At 41.7% G+C, this 20657-nt stretch overlaps 2 protein-coding genes across 5 annotated transcripts in view; both read left to right on the top strand.

The window, feature by feature from the left end:
• The first annotated feature begins 4029 nt into the window (after positions 1-4029).
• Positions 4030-16009, top strand: LOC308590776 (membrane-spanning 4-domains subfamily A member 12-like). Of its 4 annotated transcripts, none has more exons than XM_081201006.1 (7): positions 4030-4190; positions 7945-8171; positions 9121-9243; positions 11352-11408; positions 11766-11894; positions 13762-13869; positions 15454-16009. In XM_081201006.1, the coding sequence occupies exons 1-7, from the start codon at positions 4067-4069 to the stop codon at positions 15544-15546; spliced, it is 861 nt and encodes a 286-aa protein (XP_081057132.1). In that variant the 5' UTR covers positions 4030-4066; the 3' UTR covers positions 15547-16009. The 4 variants fall into 4 exon arrangements, with proteins under 4 accessions (XP_081057132.1, XP_081057135.1, XP_081057133.1 ...); XM_081201009.1 differs by lacking the exon at positions 4030-4190 and adding an exon at positions 7018-7210; XM_081201007.1 differs by lacking the exon at positions 4030-4190 and adding an exon at positions 7018-7210 and having other exon boundaries at positions 7891-8171.
• A 2940-nt stretch (positions 16010-18949) lies between these two features.
• The window catches only part of LOC308592740 (uncharacterized protein), a 42877-nt gene continuing 41169 nt past the window's right edge, over positions 18950-20657 (top strand). Inside the window, exon 1 of the mRNA XM_081204460.1 lies at positions 18950-19567. Within this exon, the coding sequence (XP_081060586.1) occupies positions 19450-19567 (118 nt within the window). The 5' untranslated portion in view covers positions 18950-19449. The remainder of the gene's footprint in view (positions 19568-20657) is intronic.

Here is a 20657-nt window from a genome sequence, read left to right as displayed (position 1 = left end):
AATTATATTTATTACATTTAGAAATACAACATGCAACAGTTACATAAATTGAGAATTAAAATAAAACAACAGTATATGTGCAAATAAACATTTCTGAATTTGTTAACAGTGTTTTGTTAAATATATATAGCATAAGTATTACAGATATGAAATGATGTATAATAATGTGTGTGCTTAGATTGTTAACAGTAAAAGGTATTTTGTATCAATAACAATTTTAATTTACAGTGGTACCTTGGTTTTCAAACGTAATCCTTTCCGGAAGACCGTTTGAATTCTGAAACTTTCGAAAACTGAGGCGCTAAGGGCAGTCCGCAGAAAATTAAGAAAAATAACATGTACACGCAACAGAAGGTGTATTTGAAAAAGGAAGCATTTACTTCTGGGTTTTCAGTATTCAAAAACCAAAATGTTCAACTTCCAAGACGTTCAAAAACCAAGGTACCACTGTACAGGGATTTATAGGAATTCATAGGGAGTAATTAAAATATATGCTTCATGCATTCCAAACTGTGCTGTTAACTATGGGTACTGTTCTTCCATATGTCTCATTATTCATATAATCAATAACATCACACCAAATTGCATAAAAATTGCCATGTTTCTTTGGGCCTTTTGCTCCTTTTAATTTTTGTGTCAGTTTTTCCAATAGTGCTGTTTACCAAATTGCATTGATCCAAAGTCAATAGTTGTAATTATTTCCATGACCTGGCAATGGTTGTTCTTGCAGTACTTAATAGCTGTATTGTGCGTTCTTTATTTCTAATTTACAAGATATCCTGGAGTCATGGTATCTGTTTGCATTGTAATTAAATATTTCTACAAATACATTTCCCCAAAACCTTTCAAAACTGTGTATGATCTATCAAGACCGCAGGTTCTTCATAAGCATGTTTATGAGAATAGTTATTTGCATTTCTCAAATCAAAGGAAATGACACAGGCAGACAGTAAAAAACACACCCAGTTTTTCATAATAATCCTATTAATCATTGACAAGCTGAGGCAGCCATTTTGGAGGTTAACGTGGAGGGGATCTCACCAGAGTGGCAATGAAAGAAACGGTTTCTTTTACTCTATTTCCTTTCTCATTCTCCCCTTCGCATGTTTATAATTAGAGCTGTGGAGACTCCTGCTGCCACAGCTTTAATTTTAAATGCTGAAGCGGAAACAATGAACCTCCATGTCCTCACATGTAGCAGCTGTTTTTAAAAAATATTTTAAAAGGAAAAAACACATCTTGCTGCCTCACTCTACCCAAGGCATGGCTCCCCTATTTGGGGAGTGAGGGAATCAAGCCCATTTTTAATGGCTGTTGCCAGTCAGGGATGCTGTTCTTAACAGAATGCCACAAAATGTTATGAAGAGGTGTCGTTTTGAAGGGATGTTGAAATGGTAGCCAGCTACATGATGAGTCACCACCACCACCAAATTTTGCCCTTCTCATCAGAAAAAGTCATATATGGGGTGGGGATGTAATGGCCATAGCATTAGTTGGTAGGTTTCTAGGATGGGTTTCCCGTATTGTTCAACAAAAGCACATAACACACAATCGGGGGAATGTACAGTGAACTAGTGCATTGCATGAAGATTTTTGATACAACACATTTCAGTACAAAAAAAATAACCAAACAGGCCTGAACGTTGTCTAAAGCATTAAACATCGGTAGATAAATCAGTACAAGACTTTGGAGAGTATGTGGTAAGTGTTGACTGACAATTAACCGAAGAGCCTTCAAGTGCTTAATACACTTCTAATATTTTGAGCATATCAGTGGTAGAATATGAGCATGCATTCATGTCTCATATGAGGAACTTGGTATTCCTATAATCATCTAGTGTGAGTTTTTGTTGGCCCTCCACTACAGGTTGAGCAAGAAGATTTTGTCAGATGGGGGATTAAGGAACGGACATTGCCATGCTGACAACACTTCCCTTTTCTGCCTGTGGTGATGATTTACACACATCCACTGAGGAATTGCACACAATAGGACCCTCCCTTTTCCTGAGACAGTAAAATTATTTTCACTGTTTTTAATACTGATTTTTAAATTGTTGGAACCTACCCTGGACCTGCTGCTGAACAGCAGATGAAAAGCTTAATAAGAACATAAACAAAACAAGGAGAATAGCTTTAAAAAGCATTTTTGAAGATATGTCATGTGTAATATTAAATCTGAATGTTCTTTGACTATCGTAACTCTTAACTGTACGTACAAATGTAATTGAGAACTACAGTGATTTCAACAAGTTTATGAGGAAAGGACATTGCCATGCTGACAGCACTTCCTGTTTCTTCCTGTACCTGAGGAATTACCGTACTTTTTGCACCATAACACTCACTTTTTTCCTCCTAGAAAGTAAGGGGAAATGTCTGTGCGTGTTATGGAGGAAATGCCTACGGGTGGCATGCCTATGGATTTTCCTCCTCTAAAAACTACGTGCGTGTTATGGTCGGGTGCGTGTTATAGAGCGAAAAATACGGTATACACAATAACCCTCCCTTTTCTTGTGACAGTGAATTATTTTATCTGTTTTTAATACTGATTTGAAAAGCTGCTGAAAAGTCAGTAAACACTCCAAATAAACATCTGCACTTGAGTTTTACATATTTATGTACCAGATGGGAAAGTACAAAGCAGTGAGCAGTAGTTGAGTGATTACAATATAACCCCTCCTGTTCTTCTGCTATCATCTCACTAGACTCAAGCCAATAAGGTGATTTATTTCACAAGTATTTGTTATATATTTTCAATGAGATGTGCAACAAACTAATAGGGCAATAATTGGCTGATTTGCTAGGATCATCTTTCTTAAATATAGAAATGACTATACGAATATTCCATTGAGGGGGAAAGTGACTGCTAATATTAATTTCTGTAAATAGAGCTGCTAGGATAGAGGTCCATCAATAGACAGCTGCTTTATACAGTGGTGGACCTACATTTTGGGGGCCCTGAAGCATGAACTGTTATGGGGACCCCTTTGCAACTAGCAACAAGGTCTGGGTAACCCCTGTTATCTTCTTCAATGGGGCTGTTGCATGACAGATCACCACACCTTTACAACATATGTGCTACTGACTCTCAAATTTTAGGATAGTTGAAATATATACAACAAAAGAATAATAAATTTGAGTCGTGCAACTCAAATTGGGTCAACAAGACCTCAAACTTTTAAGCAATGTGGACTAAAGTCGCTTCTGGTGCCCCTCTGGAATTAGGGGCTCTGAAACTAAGATTCATTAGTTTTATAGAAGATCTGCCCCTGGCTTTATACACTTCTCCAATTATTCCCTCTTCCCCAGGTGCCTTCCCATTTTTTAGAGTATAAATTATTACACAGATTTCACTCTCTATCAAGGTTTTATTGGAGCAAAGGAGGTAGACACATTCCCCCAGCCCTCAAAATTTTTGAAGCCAAAGACTTCTCACAAATCTGTTATGGTGCACAAATATGGGAAACTCTTCTAAAAACAAATCTGGAAATTCTCCAGAATAAATATCTTCCTGCTATTTTTGAGCTCTCCAAGGGAACTGAGTCTTCCATGCTTTGTTTGGAAGGTGGTCTTTGTTCCGTGAAGGCTGGAGTATGTATCCTTGCCCTTCGGTATTGCACAGTCTCCAACTGCCCTGAAAATGCTGGAGCTCTAACAAAAACCCTTAAGCCATTATTGTTTCTCATTTTGTCACACAGAGGTCTGAATTCCCAAGGGGTCTTCACTTCAGTACAGCATTTCAACGTGTTACTGGAAGTTCTGATCTCTGCTTCACTCTAACACATTCTATCCCATTCAATATGGTAGCACTTCCTGTTGTTATGAAAACAAGATCTGGGTCACTTGAATGCCCCTAAGAAAGTCTTCCACCATTCCCCCATACCTCATTTGGTGGGTCCCCTATAAATAAAGCAGTGGGTGAGAGAGTGAAGGGGGCGGGGCCTTTCACAAGACTGCTGTCTGGCTGCGAGGGGCGCTGAGGGGCTGTGCGTACTGACTAGCAGTCATTACGGTTGCTTGGTTCTGGCTTGCTTTGTTCAGCCGCTGCATCTGCAGTAAAAGCTGAAGGATGTCCAAAGTTCCATCGTCGAGTGCCGAGGTGGTGACCCTGTGGGAGAAAGTGGCTGTGCTGGAGGCAGAGCTAGGCACCTGCCAGAGCCATCTGAACTGGGAGAAGAAGCTATGCCTCAAAGGTCAGGGGGATAAGGCCCATTTTAGTAATTTCTGCTCTCAAGGAGATGCTGAATCTTAACATTAGAGCGGTCCCATCTTGGAATCAAGAAATGCTACAAGTTATTGAGCAAATACGGCCACTCTTTGGACATTCTGAATTCGTTAGGCTTTGAGATGGCATCTCACCACATGAAATCTCACATTTCAAAGCATGGTTTTTGTGCTGATCACACTTCTGCCTGGCTGTCTAAATGTGCCACTTTGTATGCCAAGCTTCCCATTTAGACTCCATGCCTGCACTATGTAACCAGCATCACAAATATCAAATGAAGAAAAGACTTTGTAGCTCTGCGGCTTCAGTCAATCCACTCTGCCATAGTTGAAGGACACTGCTGCTATGAAGAGAGAGTTTGCTCATATGGAGGGAATGTGCCTGAAGACTTACCCAAAGACTTAATGGTTTGCCTTAATCTACATAAATTTAAGAGCAGTCTTGTTTAAAGATTTAAATCTCCAAATAGAGAGATCAATTGGATACTTAATTACCTTTTTATTAGGGGATGAGTCCCCTATACCTCTAAAAAAAGTGACCTGTTTTGCTTTTAGAGCAGCAATTTTAAGGAGAAACATTTGTGGAGATGATAAGTTTTTCAGGGGAGCAAACTCTTTTCTGAACAAATGTTTGGTTTAAATAATTATTTTAACTGTGTAATGTATTCTTTTCTATGTTCATTCTGTTTTATGTATTTTTCTTTTTTTTAAAATGGCTTCAGCTAGACAAAATAAAGTAATAATTATAGTGATGATGATTTTTAAATTGTTGCAACTCATCCTGGACCTTGCTGCTGAAGGGCAGGTAAAAAATATAATAAGAATCATAGAATCATAGAGTTGGAATAGACCACAAGGGCCATCGAGTCCAACCCCCTGCCAAGCAGGAAACACCATCAGAGCACTCCTGACATATGGTTGTCAAGCCTCTGTTTAAAGACCTCCAAAGAAGGAGACTCCACCACACTCCTTGGCAGCAAATTCCACTGTCGAACAGCTCTTACTGTCAGGAAGTTCTTCCTAATGTTTAGGTGGAATCTTCTTTCTTGTAGTTTGGATCCATTGCTTCGTGACCGCTTCTCTGGAGCAGCAGAAAACAACCTTTCTCCCTCCTCTATATGACATCCTTTTATATATTTGAACATGGCTATCATATCACCCCTTAACCTCCTCTTCTCCAGGCTAAACATGCCCAGCTCCCTTAGCCGTTCCTCATAAGGCATCGTTTCCAGGCCTTTGACCATTTTGGTTGCCCTCCTCTGGACACGTTCCAGTTTGTCAGTGTCCTTCTTGAACTGTGGTGCCCAGAACTGGACACAGTACTCCAGGTGAGGTCTGACCAGAGCAGAATACAGTGGCACTATTACTTCCCTTGATCTACATGCTATACTCCTATTGATGCAGCCCAGAATTGCATTGGCTTTTTTAGCTGCCGCGTCACACTGTTGGCTCATGTCAAGTTTGTGGTCAACCAAGACTCCTAGATCCTTTTCACATGTACTGCTCTCAAGCCAGGTGTCCCCCATCTTGTATTTGTGCCTCTCATTTTTTTTGCCCAAGTGCAATACTTTACATTTCTCCCTGTTAAAGTTCATCTTGTTTGTTTTGGCCCAGTTCTCTAATCTGTCAAGGTCGTTTTGAAGTGTGATCCTGTCCTCTGGGGTGTTAGCCACCCCTCCCAGTTTGGTGTCATCTGCAAATTTGATCAGGATGTCCTTGAGTCCATCATCCAAGTCGTTGATAAAGATGTTGAATAAGACCGGGCCCAAGACAGAACCCTGTGGCACCCCACTAGTCACTCTTCTCCAGGATGAAGAGGAACCATTGATGAGCACCCTTTGGGTTCGGTCAGTCAGCCAGTTACAAATCCACTGAGTGGTAGCATAGTCAAGACCGCATTTTACCAGCTTCTTTACAAGAATATCATGGGGCACCTTGTTGAATGCCTTGCTGAAATCAAGGTAGGCTACATCCACTGCGTTCCCTTCATCTACCAGGCTTGTAATTCTGTCAAAAAACGAGATCAGGTTAGTCTGACATGACTTATTTTTCAGAAATCCATGCTGACTATTGGTGATCACAGCATTCCTTTCTAGGTGCTCACAGACTGTTTGCTTAATGATCTGCTCCAGAATCTTCCCTGGTTTTGATGTCAGACTGACTGGGTGATAATTATTTGGGTCCTCTCTTTCCCCCTTTTTGAAAATAGGGACAACATTTGCCCTCCTCCAGTCTGCCGGGACTTCGCCTGTTCTCCAGGAATTCTCAAAGATGACTGCCAGTGGTTCTGAGATCACATCTGCCAGTTCTTTTAATACTCTTGGATGCAGTTCATCTGGCCCTGGAGACTTGAATACATCTAAACTAGCCACGTATTCTTGTACTATCTCCTTAGTTATTCTGGGCTGTGTTTCCTCTGCTGAATCATTTGCTCCAAATTCTTCAGGTCGGGCATTGTTTTCTTTATCGGAGAAGACTGGGGCAAAGAAGGCATTGAGGAGAACATCAGCAAAATGAGGGAAATATATTTAAAAAGCATTTTTGAAGGTATGTCATGTGTAACATTAGATCTGAATAATAGCTGACTTCGTTTATTATAACTATCTGTAGTTACAAATTGAAGATTACAGCAATATCAGGCTTATTGTGATATTAGGCTTATTGCAGTAATGCAAGTTTGCAAATACTTGGTTGGTTGGATAAACCACATCCTAAAAAGAATAACTTGAAACAACGCCATCCTACTTCCTATTTTCCAACAATAAGCACTGTTTTCATTATCGCTTTGTAGAGAGATTATCAGGCTGAGAACAAGCACATCAGGGATTGTGATGTGCTTAGATGTGAGTTAAGGTATTTGGGGAGAGTAGTTAATCTGATCCAAGGCTCAGCTCTGAAAGACTTGAAGGAATAACCAAGTGCTTCTGAGCATGTGCAGAGGGATTTCCCTTCACTGCTGAATAACCAGAACCTTTTCAAAGAACTGAAGGTACATCTGACCTTACTGGAGTTTGTGGAAGGTTTGAATTTTACACTACTTTTGTGTGTTTACTAGAGTTGGTCCTAACAGTGCTGGATAAGTAATTAATGGTCTGCTTCCAGCAGCAAAACCTTTTGGGCTGACCCTGATTCTCATATTATGGAAAGGTGTTGGGCCAGCTTTGTTAACAGTCAAGAGTTTTGCTGTGGGTTTCAGATTTCAAGAGCAGACTCTCTCACTGAAGTCAGAACTGTGTACTGCACTAGAGATTATGGTGAAAACACCTCTCATCTTGACTCCAGCTCTACACAGCTAGAAGACTAGAAGCTAAGGTTGGTGTCTTAACAGACTCCATGATCAGTAATGATGTGCAATGTCACAAATTGTGCTTTCTTATGACTCCGTGTACCCACAAATTTCCTTGGTCCATCTGCCTAAATCCAGATGTGGAGGGTGAAATGTCTGTGACCGGTATAGATACCCTATGTTTTTTTTTATCCTGCATTGACTTATGACATGTTGATGGTCCTAATGAAAGATTATCTCTATCCAAAAATTTTAAGTCATTGGCTCTCCGGGCATCACTTTTATAAGCTATAGGATTGTGAGGCTTATCATGGCAAGGGTGTTATTTTTGTTTGCCAATTGCCTTAACTAAAGGGTACTGCTGTGTCCCTTTAATATTTTAGGAAATTGAGGCTGAAATTTTCATCCCCCCACCCCAAATGGGTTGCATTTTGCAGACATCTCAGCTATGGCAACAGATCCAGTGATCAAGTCTAATGGAACATTAGTGTTGATTCCCTCTGATGGTGCTATCCAAGCAGGTCAGGATTTCCCTGGACTTCAACCAGCAGGGACAGTGCAATGTATAGAAAATGTAGGCCAGCAGCCTGGAGGGTCCAACAACGAACAGATTCAAGAAGATTTGTTGAAGAAACTCCATAAAATAGAGATCAAGACTCTGGGGGTAAGTTTCTTTGATTTGTTCAGGTCCATGGAATGGTGGTACTTTCCTGCCAAGAGTGTAGAAAGGACTAAATTGATTCACGAGGGTATCTTACCAGGGCACGACCAGACAAAGATTCAACCAGATTATCCTCTGGTCCAATGTGACTTTGTTAGTGATATTTCAACACTTTCGGCCCTCACTGACTGACTGGCCAACTGACTCACATATACAGAGGAACAGTGAAATTTTCAGGGTAATTCCTGATGAGATTGGGTTCTGAAAACTGATAGTCCAAGGCACCCATTATATTCACCATGTGAAAGTTGTATCTGTCGAGTTTTCTAGGCCAAGAGAGAGCTGGAGTTGATAGAAAGAACATCTGGAGGTTTCTCGTATCTCTCTTGTTATCTGTCTTTATGCCTCTTCTTAGCAGGAGTGGGGAGGGAGAAGAGCAGAGCAAATCTTCAATCCCATGGTAGAGTTGCCATATGTCAAAAAGTGAAAATCCAAAGCTTTTTTTGGCAAAGTTGTTGAGCTTTTTGAGGGCCGAATCTGGACGTATGGCAGCCCTGACCCATGGACTCTTACTTACTCAGCAGTAGGGATTTCCAGTGGTGGCCCCAGGCTTTAGAAACTTCTTACATGTTGGCATCCAGAAGACCACCACAATCACATCTTTTTGGAAAGCTGTTTTAAGCAGTTTTTGGAGGGGATTTCTTACTTCTCCTTTTTATTATTAATAAAACTTGCTTCAGAGCAAGTGTGGTTAAATTGTGGTTCTTGAGAGGCTGTTGGACCCCAATTCCTACCACACTTGACCATTGACCATGGGGGCTGATGGGCGTTGGGGACCAGCAAGAGTTTCAAGGATGTTGTTTTGTTCTCTCACAGTTGATGCACTCTTGTTTTAATATGTAAGCCACCTTGGAGGGGAGTGTTTGATCTTGTCTGTACTTTTTTCTCACAGGCCATCCAGGTCATGCTGGGACTGATCTACATTAGCTTGGGGACAATTGTAATTGTTCATTTTCGTCGATACTACAAACTTTTCACTTCTATTACAGGCTATCCATTCTGGAGTGGAATATTTGTAAGTATTACGCACCTTTGAGAATGAAGTTTGTTTCAGTGCCCATGGTTCTGTGACTTTAAACCTTGAGGAAGAGATCTACATCAGAATGGCTATTCAAGCATTTGGCTTTTTGGGTGCAGATGCCTAACAGCAGGGAAAATAAGCCACTGTCACCCTTTGCTTTATTTCTGCAAAATGGAATTGTCATAGAATTATTATGAAGCGAAAGGAAAGGAAATAATGTGTCATGCCCTGAGTTCTAAAAACAAATGACAGAAATGCATGTATATGTTATATACAAGTTCTCATAGAATCATAGAATCATAGAGTTGGAAGAGACCACAAGGGCCATCGAGTCCAACCCCCTGCCAAGCAGGAAACACCATCAGAGCAGGTTAACCTGCAAAACAAGCCTTAACTGAGGGAGGGCAGGGTGGGAGAAGCTCTGGAGCCGACTGAAAACTCCCAGGTAAGCTCTGCCCACAATAGTGGGTGTGGGCACTCTGATTCACCTCTGAATCAGAGGTGATTCAGTTAACGATTTGCCCATAAGGGAAAAAAATGACCGCTCCCCACATCAAATGGGAGGCACATTTTGTGTGGTCGTGTGCAGACCTCCCCCCCCCATCCCATGCGGCTCCTGGCAGTACAGGCTTGATTCACACACACCCCAGCTGGACACCTGGAGGTAGCCACCTACCTCTGCCAGTTAACCAGTCCCAGCTGGGGAGGCGTTGCCAGGAGAGAGTTGGCCAGGTAAGGGGAGGGACCGCCCTGCCCACACCCACTATTGTGGGAAGAACTTACCTGGGAGTTTTCAGTCGGCTCCAGAGCTTCTCCCACCCTGCCCTCCCTCAGTTAAGGCTTCTTTTGCAGGTTAACCTCTTCTTCACAGGTACGCAGGCACTGCTAAGTTATGGTCAGTGTTGAAGGGCCGGAAAGGAATTTTCCTGCATTGGCAGGTTTTGCCTTCCCCATATCAAAATGTCACAACTTTGGCGGTTTCAGGCCTTGGGCGGAATCCTTTAGTCTATCTTCCCTAAATGAGGGGGGGCATGAAATGGTGACCCATGCCCCCCCCTGTGGTGGCAATCCCAGGGTTCCCCATTAAAGGGGTTGTTTTGAGGGGAGGCATAGGCCATACGCCAATAGGTTGTCATTGCTCTCCCCTGCTATGGCGGTGAAGTGGAGGTCAGGCTCTCTGCTTGAACAGACGTTCTCCAGAGCCAGCCCAATCCCCACACATTCTGGATAATGCTGATGTTCCCGAGATCCCTGGCCAGGGGAGGGGTAAACACCCAATGCCTAAGCCAAGGTCTCCCTACATTTGAAGCTTTAAGAAAGTTGTGGCCAAATTTACCGGTAAATCCCATAGCATGTTGTCTTGAGTCATTATTCCACTTGGGTGTCGCCTGGGGTTGGGGGGGTCTCCGCCTGTCCGCACAATATACTATCACTTGACATCACTCCCATTATGCCATAGTACTATGTAGTTGGAAGTAGATTGATTTTCCTGGAATTTTATTTTAATTTCTTTTTATTGAATTTCACTTAGATAACCAAAAGAAAAAATAAAACAACAGTTACAGAAAAAAGAAAAAGAAAAAAGAAAAAATATCCATACACAACAGAAAAATAGCATCAATTTCCGTTACAGTTCCTTGTTTTATTCCTTGAATCTTTATATCTTTACCTATTTAGATCTTTTCTCTACACACCTATTGACCTCCTTCCCTCCTGATTTCGGGCTTCTTGATCAAAAATTCTTTCTTTTTTCTGCAGCTAAGAGTTGTTATGGTTTGCGCGTCATAAGATTTATATCAAACTGGCAGTAGTTTTTAAGTTTCTATAGTTTCCTTCAATATATACCATAAATGTATTCCAATCACTAATAAACTTTGCATTTTTTTGGTTTCTAATTTTTTGCGTCATTTTTGCTAATTCAACATATTCAAATAATTTTGTTTGCCAATCTCTGACCGTTGGGGTATTTGGACTTTTCCAGTTCTGTGCAATTAATATTCTGGCCGCTACTGTCGAGTATTGGAATAGTATTGGAATAGTATTTTCCTGGAATTTTAAGTGAACTGCAGCAAAATGCATTTTCTTCTTTTTCTTTTGAATAGTTCATTTTTTCTGGATCATTGTCTGTGGCAGCTGAGAAATACCCAAACAAAGCCTTGGTGAGATGTAGAATGTTTTCTCTTTCTTCTTCCCTTCTTCTCCATCCTAACTCTTGATTCCATGAACCTTTATCCCAAGGGGGTGGGGTAGGGTATTGGGAATCTGGCAACATGGGACAGACACTTTATTCCCTAGACACCAGGTTACTTATGAGACAGAAGGGTCTATTGGCTTGGCCTTTGCTGCTCTGCAGTGTGAACTAGATAATGTCCACAGAGGAATAGTACAGCTTACCAGCAAATCAGGTTAAGAATCAAGGGTAGAGGGGGTGGTGAATTTAAGGCAGTTAAGTTTTTTTGTTGGTAAACTCATTCTCTCTCTCTCTCTCTCTCTCTCTCTCTCTCTCTCTCTCTCAGGTTATGTCCAGTGTGAGAATGAACATCACAAGTGCTATAATGGCCACAATTGGCATCATTCTATATGCAATGGAGATAGATATAAATAATAAAAGAGATTATAGTGATTCTGAAGGCTTTTTTCTGCAGGTAAGTTAACAAGCAAATACGTGTATGAAAAACATTGACTTTACAGGCAACATCCAGTAATGAGAGCATGTGTCAATGGGAAAGACTCATGCACCTACCTTGAGCCTCACTTCCTGTTTTCAAAGCACAGGTTCCTACAGCAAAGGAGACTAGCCACTGCTTAGTTTGAAAGACAGCTTGTCTCTGAGGCCGTGGGGAGTACTGTGGAGAAAACAGCAAGTAAAGTTGAAACTGCCTGTGTGGTTCTTTTGACCATGCATGTCCTTTCTTTGCATTTTGGGTTGTGCCTTTAGAAATGTGGAATTCTGGCAAACTTGTGAGTCTGGGAGAAATTTCTGCACTTTCAGCACATCTGAAATTTGTTCTTTTTCAGCTAAGAGTCAATGGATTAACCTATAGGTAAAGGTACCCCTGACGGTTAGGTCCAGTCATGACCGACTCTGGGGTTGCGGCACTCATCTCACTTTATTGGCCGAGGGTGCCGGCGTACAGCTTCCAGTTCATGTGGCCAGCATGACTAAGCCGCTTCTGGCAAACCAGAGCAGCGCACGGAAACGCCGTTTACCTTCCCGCTGGAGCCGTACCTATTTATCTTATTGTACTTTGACGTACTTTTGAACTGCTAGGTTGGCAGGAGCAGGGACCGAGCAACGGGAGCTTACCCTGTCATGGGGATTCAAATCGCCGACCTTCTGATCGGCAAACCCTAGGCTCTGTGGTTTAGCCCACAGCGCTAGCCACATTATTTGGCACTTCAATGCCTCCTTCATTGAGTGCAACTCCAGTTCTCAGAACCATCCTAACATCACATGGTTGAATGCCATTGTTGGGTGCCTTGGTATATTAAAGCCATGTTTTCTTGCATTTATTAGTCTATAACACCTGATACTTTTCAGCGTAACCCCAACTGTGTTTGGTGGAGCATAGTTCTCCAAACCAACTATTGTAATGGGATTCAAAGGCACCTCTTGAATGGGCCATTGCTCAGGCATTTGTCACCTTTGTGCAAGGGATGTGGGACAGGTTTGGCCAAGGTGTGGCCTTCCAGATGTCCTTGGACTCCAATTCCCATCAGCCCCACTCTGCATGCCCAACAGTAAAGCTGTGAGGGGAGGTGTCATCCAGCAACATCCAGTGGACCAAAGGTTAGCCAACCCAATACAACTGTAGGATGGCAAAGATGTACGCAATGAAGAGTACTACTGACATTGTTAGTAGGGGTGAAGGAAAGAATCGTGTACACTGGTGTTCACATGCCATTTCAACAGAGAATGCAATTGTGCTTGTCCTTCAAAGCTATGATGGACTCAATTTAATCTGGTTCTGAAATAATGGTGTGACGTGTGTAGTTCGCTACACTGTTCTGCAGGATGCTAGTCATCAGCAGGTCCTTGGGTTTTAAAAGCATTTGAGGCAAATGCTAAGGAAGGGTTGCTATGTGAGGGTACTCTCACATGGGCTCCTTAGATTGCTCTTGCCTTTAGTGGATCCATAATACAGTCAAACCTCAGTTGTCAAATCTGAGGTTTGACTGTACAGCTGATTTAGCAATGTAGTACAATGTAATACAACGCTATGCGGTGTAAAATGAATTAACAAGAATGTGTCATATTCCAGATTAAGAGCCTTCACATGTTTTCAGCTTCATGTGTGTGTTCCAAGTATAGCAGACTATCAAATCTTGTCAGGTGTGCGTTTGCCGCTTTAATCAAACAGATCACAGTGGTCACCACCTCACTGTCCCCAACTGTTCCCAAGCTGCTTTTTAAGAGTAGGTTGTAGGGCAGGACGTAATTCAATGCTACAGCTGGACAAATCTGTAGGAGGGACAAGTACATAATGCAATTCATGGTTCTCTGCTGTGTAGTCTGCAGGTACTGCTCTCGCCGTCCTTCTCCTCCTGCTCACCATGCTGGAGTTAGCCATCACTGTTTCCTTAGCACATCTTGGGATGAAGGCAGCCAGCAGCGACATGGTAAGCATTTCAATATCTTTTTTCAAGTTTTAAGAGGAACATTCTTAAAGGTCCAAGGAGAAGATGGTACGGAGAATTTATTTATTTGTGGATATGAATAGCCTCCTTCAATCTATAGGGGTATTCCGTCATAGATGCTGGGTCTGGATCCTGAGTCTATTGCAGCCTAGAACAGTTTTCTTCAACACTGGGCCCCCAGATGCTGTTGAATTTTGACTCTCATCATCCATGGCCACGGGCTATTTTGAGGACATTTTGTGCCTTGTTCAAGCAACTCATTTATTCTGCACTTATTTCTCATTTCCCAAGAGTAGAGGGCAAGTCTTCTCTCAAGGTTATCCTTCTTGTTCATAAGATTATAGTTTCTCCTCAACCGAAATCAACAATTTTGTACATGGGGAGGTGTGATTCTCTATGAGAAGATGCGTTCATTTCAGTTTTGATTTCTGAATCAGTCCCCATTAGGTGTGGGAGAGAAGTTTGGTTTGGTTCATATTTTAATATGAACCTTCCTAACTCACACTTCATGAAAGCCCTGGGCTGCAGTGCTATTTTTCTAGAAAAAGAGGTGCCGGAACGCACCATGAACGGCAACCTTGTCCTTTTATAATGACAATGGTGCCCACCTGAGAGGTGCTATTCTTCAAAATTTGTAGATCTCTAAGTGTTATGTAGTTCTCCTACCAAAATAATGTGAATATTAATGGGATGTGCATATGAAAAGGCATATGAAAATTATATATAAACATGCATTATATGAGCGCTAATTGCTTGCAAAAATGTTCTTATAAGGGTAAATGCACAATAAAATGCTGAGGGCCTTTTTAAAACAAATTGGTAACTTGTTTGGAAATGTGCAGGGACAGCCAACATGGTGCTTCAGATATTTTTGGACTCCGCATCAACCTGACAATTGGTCATGTTTGCTGGGACTGGTGGGAGTTCGAGCTCCTGTTCCAGTGTGACCAGAATTGGTTCTCCAGTTTTTTTAGCACTGCTACCTGTAATATTTCTAACTGGATTGAATCTCTAGATTCAAAATATGTGTGGTACCACTGACCCCCTCTTATTAGCTAATAGGAACTATGTTGTAACCTCAGTTAGACCCTAGATGCTGTAAAAAGGATGCATAACTTAATTGTTAGGACACAAAGCATCACTTAATTATTAGGACACATATCATCACAATTGCCTTCCAATCATGCCGTAACATAGTTTTAAAAATTGTTCCGCATAATCAATTAGGCTCAGGCCCTTAGCAGTAAGAATCCTTTGGATTATTCCAACATGTTTGGTCAGTCAGTCATAAAAGAAGGGAGACCAGTAAGAGTTCTAATACACCGGAAGAAATAAGGGAAATTGTTTTAATAAATATTGCAGTGATGAATATTGCAGGAAATGATGCTAAGATGATAACAATGAATAAATTTCGTATGTATTATTTGACTGTTGTTAGCCACTCTGAGCCCGGCTTCAGCTGGGGAGGGCGGGATATAAATAAAAAATTATTTATTATTATTATTATTATTATTATTATTATTATTATTATTATTATTAAGTAAATTAATTTTGTGTGTCTCTCAGGCCACAACTGTATCGCCATCTCCTGTCTTCAAACAAGATGTAAGTCCCACTGAAGGCAACCCTGATCCTCCAGCCAATAACAACAACGCGTAGTCTTCCCTCAAACCCTTGTGAAGAGGCTAAGATAGAGGTTTTCATTGCTATCTCACTAACAACCCAGCAATCTCAAAAATACAACATTACCAATTTCCTAACATTCTTTGTCACCTGCCCATCTAGGCTAAGTGCTGTGGCTGCAACTTTGGTATAGGATATTGACAGGGAGAGTAGAACTCCCGAATGGAAGGCACAGACCCCTGAACCCCGACTTGGGTTCTGCTCACTTCAGGACAGGCATATCCTTCCCTTCTCTCTTTCACTTTACTTTTAGTGCACGGCTGTGGCCAATGGCTGCACCTGCCCTTCAGGCTTTCAGATTGTTTGGGATCCTTTTATTCTCCTAATTAAGGTCTGTGTGCTGTATGATTTGCTGCTTAAATTTGTAACCTTGCTATCTGAAATAGCACCCATATACTAATGTCACTTTCATTTCATGTAATAAATCAATCTTCCTTTATTCCTCTGATGTGTGAACGCCTTATTGGGCATAAGATCAAGGGCAGAAATACATGTTCATAATGCACACACGTTTTAACTCCAGCAAAAGATTCTAAGCCGCTTGGAAATATGGTGGACACACATGTGGGTTCAGATGTATACCTCATAAAGGTAAAGGTAAAGGGACCCCTGACTGTTAGGTCCAGTCGCGGACGACTCTGGGGTTGCGGCGCTCATCTTGCTTTATTGGCTGAGGGAGCCGGCGTACAGCTTCCAGGTTATGTGGCCAGCAGGACTAAGCCGCTTCTGGTGGACCAGAGCAGCACACGGAAACGCCGTTTACCTTCCCGCCGGAGTGGTACCTATTTATCTACTTGCACTTCGTGCTTTCAAACTGCTAGGTTGGCAGGAGCAGGGACCGAGCAACAGGAACTCACCCTGTCGCGGGGTTTCGAACCGCCGACCTTCTGATTGGCAAGCCCTAGGCTCAGTGGTTTAACCCACAGTACCACCCGTGTCCCATAGTGACATGTAAAACCTTCTTTTCTGTGTTTAGGGAACAATCCCTTCCAGAACATGTGAACTGCAAAATAGTAAAAGAGGATATGCTATTGAAGACAGCAGCTATTACTGTTTAGAGTTGTTTACTAAAAGCTACGATAATTATTTTTAGTCATTCCGTTTCTAATCTGCTTTATATTTTTAAGGGAGGGGGAATCTCAAAGTGGTTTACAACCTGTATTAAAACATCAAATAAAACAATCCAGAACAAAACATGACAGAAAAAGTCAAATATGAGTATACATTTGAAGTAACATAATTAACAGGAACCTAAAATGTTGTCATAAAGACTTCAAAGTAAAACATTACAAAGGTCAACTACAGAAGGCACATATAACACCAGAAGAAACATTACTAGATATGATATGCACAGCAGCAGATGTCTAGAAACAGTAAAAAAACTTCCTTATGTTGCAATATTGTACAAAGTATATCTACTGCATAGCTTATCTCTCCCTCATCCCCATCCCTTGATAAACATGAAGGACACCTTGGGTCAAAATCTAAACTCCAAGTCCTACCCTTGGACTGGGGGTTTTCCACAGGAAATTGGTGTGTTTCCTGAATTGTTTGTTTTCACTCTTCAGCTTTCTCCAGTCAGTGAATAATAAAGTGTCTGTGTACTGTCTTCCTGTACTGGGCTGAAAACACGTATAAGCAGCAGGATGTTCTCTTATTTGTGGGTTATCTGTGAAACTGAGAAACAAACACAAATGTTCAAATTAGGAGGCAAGCACATTACACAATCTGCTTTTTTTCCAAAGGTATCCTAGGAACTGTTTCTGTTTCTACGACTGAATGAACAATTAACCAATGCAATACAATCACATGGGTTATGTTCTGGGGATGGCTTGTAAAGGCAGAAAGGTCAACCCAGCACAAGCAGCCTTACCTTTTTGGAGCCATGCACCAAACAGGCCTTGTCCCCCCCACCCCTAAGCTTATCAGGTTCTGGGGTGCTCTTTGAGATTTTGTGGGGTCATTCAAATTCCTGTGAGAACTTGCGAGAGCATCCCAGAGCCTGGTAAGCAAGGCAGAGAGTTTAAAAGCTCTTACCATGCCAGGAAAAGCCTGTGCAAAATAGCTTTAATTTGTGTGATTGATTTAATTTAATTTGTATGATTTAATTCAACCTGTATGATTAATTTAATATAATATTTGTTATTATGCCTTTAATTTGTGTGATTTCAACCGGACAGCCTTCAATTGCATAAAGTTGAAATTGCAGATGTTAAATGCACATAAGTTGCAATTTTACTGTACAAGTTATACAAAGCAGTCAACTGAGGCGTTTTCCATCAGAGAGCAACTCTGAACACAGAACATTGAGTAATAGGCATGTTCAAGTTTTTATCCAAGCACACAAATACTCCAAGCGAAGACAGGTGCAATCCCCCCCCCAAGCAAGTCCTTAAGAAAATTCAGCAGCATTTAGCATGAATTTCTGGGTATTCAGTTTTGCCCAATTTACACAAGTTTGCAAAGCACAACTTCCCCAAATACAAGGCATTTGTGCGTGCTTTCACTAATTTGTGGGGTTTTTTTCACACCTTACACCAGTACATGCATTTTGTACACATTACGTGACTGGAGAACTGCATTACAAAATTCAGAGATGCACACATTTCAAAGGCTTGCATGTTTCAGATTGCATGGTGTTTTGGAAAAGGCAGATTAAGTAGATTTGCCTATACATGCAAAGTGAACCACATTTCTACCTCATCACTTCCAATCATACTTTGCAACAATGACACTATAGCCGAGGCAGCTTCAGCTTTTTTCCAGATTTTGTTTAGGGCAGCAACGGGTTACCTGTCTTTTGGCTATGCTATAAAATAGTCTCAGAAATAAACTATGCTGTCCCCTTGGCAAAGTGTGATGTCTCCTCCTACCTACAAATATATTACCCTCCATTCATTCTGTCTGTCTAAAGTAGTTCAATAACCTAGGACATCTGCTGGTTAAGTCTGATGCTGATTACTTCCTGGTGAGATTTCTGGCACACTGAGAGACTGAGAAAGAGTGAAGGAAGCAGGGCAACGTAAGTACATTTAGAGGTATTTAACTTTATTTGGGGCTGGTGCTTAATTGATCCAAGACACATCTTTGTAAAGGATACTGGTGTCCTCTCAAAGAGTCGCAGAGGGCTTTCCCCTTACTTTTGAATAACCGGAACCCATTTTAAGGGCAGGTGGCATGGGAATCCTGAGTCTTTTACATAAGGAAGTGCCATCTGGCATAGGATTCCCTTTCTCTCCAATCTGGAGGCTTACTTGGACTTCCTAGACTGGGAATCAACCTCCTGATGATCGCTATTATCCTGATAATCAGGACACCCTGATTGTTGGGACCGATGTGGGTGAGTTTCTCATCAGTGGCACCTGAACAGTCCACCCAGAATCAACAACCACCTTACCACTGGTGGTAGGCCCAAGAGCCCCTTCTCCACCAGGGCCCACTACCAGAGGACCCCTTCTGTCATGGCATCTGGCTGAGATGGCTTTGCAACAGGCATTATGTGTATTTTGTGTGTATTTTATGGAACTGAAGAGAGTGAAGAACTATGAATCACAGGGAGAGTGTGTGTATGAACTTAAGAGTGCTTAGTTTTTTTTTTAGTTGTTATTTTGTTAATGTTGTTCATATTGCTTACAATATTAGATTAAAAATGCTGCCTTGCTTTGTTAATCATATAATAGTACTTGTGATATTTAGCTTTTATTAGTTGTTGCTTTGTAAACAGTGTTTTATAAATTGTACAGTCATACCTCAGGTTAAAGTCACTTCAGGTTGAGCGCTTTCAGGTTACGCTCCTCGGCAACCTGGAAGTAACAGAACGCGTTACTTCCGGGTTTTGCCGCTCTTGCATGCGAAGGCACTCAAAATGACGTCACGCGCATGCGCATGCGCAGAAGCAGCAAATCGCAACCCACGCACATTCAGATGTGCAGTCGCGGGGTGCATTCACTTCAGGATGCGAACAGGGCTCTGGAATGGATCCTGTTCGCCTCCAGAGGTACCACTGTAATTGTTTCACTGATTATTTGTTAATTATTCTATATGATTTATGTTGTATTTGTGATGTTGGATTACTTTATGTCATGTTATTTTTATTCATTACTGGAGCTCATGAGCAGCTGGAGGCTGCCATAAGCAACATTATTATACCAATGCTTTATGCATTCCTTGAGGAATGGGGCCAGATCTGGATGCAAGCAGAGAAGGAATGGGTCCCTGCAATGGTGATGTGCAAAAGAACTAAGCCATGTTCCTACAATGCAAAGCCTATGGAAGGAACTACCTACTGAAGAAACCTTAGGCACCTGAGGAGAACTCATGCTTCAGCTGTGCTGCAGCCTGACTACTCTTCATGAGAGCCTTCAGTGGAACATCACCATGACAATGTCAGCAGGAGGGACCTCTGCCTGAACTAGAGGAAAAGCAAAGGACCACACGGACTTTGAGTACATATGCCAGCAAAGTATCATGACTTCATTATGGGTTGGTGGTAAAGGCTTCACTCCCTATCAGTGAGTTGAGCACTTGTAATATCTGACTTCACAATATTCAGAGCCTGGGCCCATTGACTTGTTGGTTTATGTCTGGGAAATGTTCGGGTTGAGAAAGGGGATGTGGTACATAGCGTGTAAAAGGAGATTAATCTTCGGAGCTTGGGCCCATTGACTTGTTGGTTTATGTCTGGGAAATGTGTGGGTTGAGAAAGGGGATGTGGTACATAGCGTGTAAAAGGAGATTAATCTTCGGAGCTTGGGTCTAGTGACACGTTGGTTTATTTCTGGGAATTGTTTGGGTTGAGAAAGGGAATCTTGTACACAGCATGTAAAAGAAGACTGATTGCAACTGTGGCTCCTTCTATGACTCAGTGTGTGGGATTTATGGTGTATGTGTTTCATCTGGCCTCAGATCTTGTCCTGTTTATCATCTGCTTAAGGAAGCAACTATTTGGTAGTTCTCTTGGTGCAGGGGGAACGGGGAGGTGTGACACTGCTTGAGTCAATGTACAAGGGACTCTCTTAAAACTATTACACTCTCCACTGGCTCTACTGAAAGACCAGCAACGACCGGCCCCTCTATAATTTTTTCCA

Source organism: Podarcis bocagei (genome assembly GCF_964188305.1).
Source record: "Podarcis bocagei genome assembly, chromosome: 1".
In the NCBI taxonomy this organism is placed as follows: Eukaryota; Metazoa; Chordata; class Lepidosauria; order Squamata; family Lacertidae; genus Podarcis; species Podarcis bocagei.
The sequence above is the reverse complement of the archived record's forward strand: the minus strand, read 5'-3'. Positions and strand labels throughout refer to the sequence as shown.